Raw genomic sequence first — 5,514 nt, forward strand, 5'->3', positions numbered from 1 at the left:
CAAATACATAGGCCAAACACAACCAAATACAACAACCAAACAAAAGAACAGCTACAAAGCAAGGCAATACTGGGGACAAGAAACCCTTCAAACATCAGGACATCTCCACCATGAGCCCGGAGGAAGGAGGGGGACACCTAGGCTCCACCTCCTCGGCCCCACTTGCTCCGGTCACTGCTTGAGTTCCCTCCAAGAAGGAATACACTAAAGGCGCGAGAGGGGCGGCTAGAACCTATGGCTTAGACGCAAACGCACTCCGACCTTCACTTTGGTCCCTCTCACCATAGTCGTCAGGGCCCTCGCCACCAACTCCAACTGGACCGACCCCATCTCTCCCTCATCTCTCCTCTTTCAAGGACGAGCCACCCCCTCCTGGGGAGTTGAAGAGTCTCCATCACCTCCAAAAGAGGAAAGGGAAGGGGAGGAATAGAGACCCTCTTTTGATTTGTGGGTGGGGTCTCACCCCCGAGATGGTTGCTGGGAGGGAACTGGGCGTGGAATCTTGCCCACCACAGGCTTCAACAGCTTCAAGTGTGGGTACCCCATACAAGCCAATGGAGAATGAGTCAAAAGTATCTGCAGAAATCTCGATGACACTAGAAATTGAAGCTAGTGAGAGAAGGGAAGGGAACTCGAAAAGGGGAGTACCCATTGAACTGGACTCCTTCGAAAGCAAGTCAAAATCGAAGGCCATTGCCAAGTCAAAAAGGGTTTGCCCCATGAGCCCATTAAGGTCGTCAAGACCCGATGATGTGGGCGGTGACACCCTTATAGGAGAGGCCTTGGGCGCCTCACACCCAACAGCAACATTGGAACCAGAAGCCTAGCCCAATTTGGTCCCACTTCCACCTCCAAGGCGGGATCCATGCTTTCATCCTTGCCGCCTTCATTACGACGAGGGCGTTTTTGGGGATGCTCACCAGATGAAGGAGCATGCCTCTTTGTCGGAGTTGTCACGACCTTAAGTTTATGCCTTAACGTGGGTGCAATCAGGCAGCTCTTTATCAACATGAGTAGGACTGAGCACCGACCAGTTCGAAGTTGGAGGGTCCAACCTCCGACTCCGACTCCAACTCTGACTCTGAGATGTACAAAATTCGCTCTACCTCCGACTCTGACTTGTCGGAGCGAAGTCGGATTTTTGGATTTTTGGATTTTTTTTTTTTTTTTTGTCTTTTTTAACTTCATATTTGACCCACTTTTTTAAAAAAAAAAAAATTGTGGGCTTTCAAATTTCAATTTTCTCAAAATTACAATATAAACTTATTAAACTTTTGATTATAACAAAAAATACAACTAAATAAAACAAGTAACATACTAACATGCATTCAAGAATTAAAAAAAAAGGTCCTATTTTTACATGTACTCCCATCATCCACGATTCTATCCACATCCAACTAATCACTACAATAAACAAAGGCACCGTATATGAAATGAATATTAAAAAAAAAAAAAGCACCATATACTATAGTTACTATAGTATACTATTATAATTACTATGAATCTATTTTTAATTTTATATATTATATATATATATGAAGATTCGTAAAAAATATATTATAATATATTATTATATATGAATATTAAAAAAAAGGCACGAAATGAAGATTCAAAAAATAGTATTACTATTTTATATATAATATAGTATTGCTATAATATACTATTAGTCTATTACTATATCTTATAGTATAATTACTAATACTATAGTATCATACTATTAGCATGTTAGTGATTTAATATTATATATATATATATATATTAAATCTCTAATCTCTTATATTTGATATATATATTAATATATATAAATATTAGTAATACACTAATAGTATTAGTATATTAGTATTAGTATTAGTTATACTAATAGTTATATTAGTATTAGTTATTATCAATACTATATATTATATTAATAGTGATATTAATACTATATATAGTTATAGTGATTAGTATAACTACATTAGTATTAGTTATAGTGATTTAGCATAACTATATTAGTATAAGTTATAGTGATTTAGAGGAATCGCAACCCGTGCGCTAGGGCACAAACTGGGAGGGGAGCAAATCCCACGTACCCTTCCCTGTCAACGCATCCTCCCTCTGGAATAGAGAGCTCTACAGAATGGGTGATGCATTATGTGGACCTCAACTTCAATAGGTCCCACTTAGTCAGAGTGGAATGCCAAGTGAACCCTTCGAAGAATGGAGGGGCTCAGCCATCGAAAGGCTCCACAACGGCATGGGAAGAGACCCTCGCCAGAGTCTAGGTCAAAGATTGATTAGGGGTACATGAGGAGCCACAGTTCGCCATGGGAGAGGATGTGAAAAGGAAAATGAGAGAGAATGTGAGAAGGAAAATGAGAGAGAATACGAAAAGGCAAGAAAAGATACGGCATGGACAGGGCGAATGAAATGAATTAAGAAAGTGAAAGAAAGGATAATGGTGAGGAAGTTCTTGGGAAGACAAATGATTGATAACGCCGACGATTACAATTCTTTTCAACGAGAAGAAGTGCGCGAACAATTACGTGACCACATTTTTTGGGCTACGACGATAAGTCAGGACCCACACCTTAGTTAATGTGGGCACTCAGCAGGGTAGAAGGAATGGAAGTTTGATGGGCCACTTACTTATGTGTCGCCTACTTAACCCAAGCCAGTGGGATAAGTTGCCTCCACCACCCCTAGCCAACGGGGTAAGGTGTCTTCACACGAAATAACAGGATATGAAATAAATTAATTCCCTTTGTGCTAGCACATAGGAAATTAGCAAGGTAACTTGAAGGGATATTTAGGCCCCTTGGTGATAAGCCCACGACTAGTGGACGGGTTCAGCCCATGGGCCCAAGACTTGGTGACACATTGTCCAAGAGTCCATGTGACCCAGGGGCTTAACCGTGTGATATGATAACACCGGTAGGTCAGGATTGATTATCTCATTCGCTTGTTACGGAATTACTAGTCCTTTTCTATGTCTTCAACACCCATATAAATACAGTTAAAGGTAACACTAAACCCCAACTTTTGCTTATATATATATATTTAGATCAAGTTCCTTTAACTTAGGCATCAGAGCTTTCCTGGATGACCAGTGCCGCCTTTTCATCTATTGCAAGTCATTCGAGTAGTTGGTGGTGTGAAACACGTCCTTTACATGTACTATCTCCAATTATATCATTCACTTTATTCCATTGACGTGACATTACTTTGTGGTGACACGTAATTTATTAAAAAATTAAAAATAAAACATAAAAGAACTAAAGGAAACCTAGAGTTTCAATCTTTATCTTTTTATATTTTTGGACACTAATTTATTTTGATTATATTTTTATTTTTATTTTTTAATAAATCACGTAATACTAAGTAGTGGTACTACGTAAATAGGATAAAACGAGCGATCTAACTAAGACGATGTAGTTGCAATTCTCTAATTTTATATTAACGAGCGAGTACATTTAATAAATAAAAAACTCAAATCAAATTTAATCAAGTTGAATTGGTACTAGTATTTGAATAGCCTTGGCACTTGCAACCCTACGAATTGTACTCATAAAAGTGGGGCAAGGTAATCAATGTCTTTTACATAAGACTGGTGTTTGTCTCCCATGGAAAACCGCGTGCCAACTTCCTAGACATTTTAGAAGAAAAATAAACAACAGAGCAAAACAAAACAAAACGAGGAAACGTAGGAAACTCGCATATTACGAGATAAAAGGATATGCACGCGGTAGAGTAATGTTTTTGACTTGGTTCGGCTCCTCCCCAGTGAGCTGCTCCCTTTATTTAATTCGACATCTCAGCATGAACTGTATACCCAACATACTTTCTTCTTTACTCAGTCCACACGTCCCCCCGCCCACCCTCCTTCCAATGAAGAAAGAACCCTTCTAACTTCTAAGTTCTAAATAATACCCACTCCCCCTTCCTCCTCTATCAACTCTCAGCTGCCACAGCTTACATTCTCTCTCGCGCATAACCATTCCGAGCTACGAAGAAGAAACAGGGGAATCAACTTCAGATAGACATCAGGTGCATACCAATCTGTTCAATATCCACTCCCATCGAGTTCCACAATCTTCCCAACTCACCAAATGGCCGAACGAGTCCACCCGCATGACTCGCCCCCACTGGCACCTGCACTCGACGAAACCTTCTCCGACAGCTCTGAGACTGCGCTCAAACCCGCCCCTACGTATTCCGAGAAACCAGTGCCTCAGCCCGGAACCTATGTGATCCACATCCCCAAGGACCAGGTCTACCGTGTCCCTCCACCCGAGAACGCTCGCCGCTACAAGAACCTCGCTGGCCGTGGAAACCGCCGTCCACCCTGCTGCCTCTGCCTTTGCTGGTTCCTCGCACTCACTGCCATCTTCCTGGTCCTCGTCGCCGTCGCCGCAGGCATCTTCTACCTCGTCGTCAAGCCCGAATCGCCGAACTACTCGGTCAACGCAATCGCCATCAGGGGCCTCAACCTGACAACGGCGACATCGTCTTCTTCGATCCTCACGGTCTCGCCTGAGCTCGATGTCACCGTCAGAGCGGATAACCCCAACGACAAGATCGGAATCCACTACCAGAAGGACAGCTCCGTCGAGATCTACTATACGGACGTTAAACTGTGCAACGGCGCATTGCCGGCATTTTACCAGCCGTCGAACAACGTGACGGTCTTCCGGACGGCGCTAAAAGGGACCCGGATCGAGTTATCGAGCAGGGTGAAGAGCTCGTTGGTGGAGGCGCAGACGCGAGGTAACGTACCGTTAGAGTTGAAAATAAGAGCGCCGGTTAAGATCAAGGTGGGGTCCGTTAAGACGTGGACGATTACCGTTAAAGTGGACTGTGACTTAACGGTGGATAAATTAACGGCGAACGCGAAGATCGTTTCCAATGAATGTGACTATGGTGTGGATCTTTGGTAGAAAAAGTACGGAGAGACGTGTTCAATATGGTGTTTTTGTTGATTTGGTCCACAGTTAGGATGTCGGTACACATGCATTGCTTATATTTTTATATTCTTTCTAAGGTTTGTAATTGTTTTTTAGCTGTTTACACATGATTGTTCATCAATTAAACATTAATATACATAGAATTTTTTTTCCCAAATTTGAAGTTCTATTGGCATATTATGAAGATGTAATTCTAAATCTCCTATACCACGTACGGCTTACGTGACATGATTTGTTTTGAAAGATAAATTTTAAAATTTAAATATTATAAATAAAATATTATCATTTAAGTGATGTAAATAGTATGTTCCACACACCAACTTGAGAATAGAATAATTATATTATGAAATATTGTTAAGGTGAATTCAAGATTAAATTATTAATGCCATAATAATTCAACCCGAGTGATGTTTTGAAATATTGTTTTATTTTATATAATATTTTTTTATTTTGAAAAATTATATCAACATTGGGCATTGCGTTAACTTAGTTTACAAGTTATATAATTTATGATTTATGGATATTAATGAGATTAATAGATAGAAGGTATAAATCATAATTCCATGCTTATAAA

The 5,514-nt window shown here is 40.5% G+C and overlaps 1 protein-coding gene across 1 annotated transcript; it reads left to right on the forward strand.

The window, feature by feature from the left end:
• Positions 1-3,766: 3,766 nt before the first annotated feature.
• LOC121241310 (NDR1/HIN1-like protein 13) lies at positions 3,767-5,097 on the forward strand. The gene has a single exon (XM_041139028.1). It carries the CDS (start codon positions 4,086-4,088, stop codon positions 4,911-4,913), a length of 828 nt encoding a protein of 275 aa, XP_040994962.1. The 5' UTR covers positions 3,767-4,085; the 3' UTR covers positions 4,914-5,097.
• Positions 5,098-5,514: the final 417 nt, after the last annotated feature.

Source organism: Juglans microcarpa x Juglans regia, chromosome 7S (genome assembly GCF_004785595.1).
Source record: "Juglans microcarpa x Juglans regia isolate MS1-56 chromosome 7S, Jm3101_v1.0, whole genome shotgun sequence".
Lineage (NCBI taxonomy): Eukaryota > Viridiplantae > Streptophyta > Magnoliopsida > Fagales > Juglandaceae > Juglans > Juglans microcarpa x Juglans regia.

Bases quoted from the DNA above. Each gene is read 5' to 3' on its own strand.
- LOC121241310 (XM_041139028.1), top strand. From the start codon at position 4,086: ATGGCCGAACGAGTCCACCCGCATGACTCGCCCCCACTGGCACCTGCA.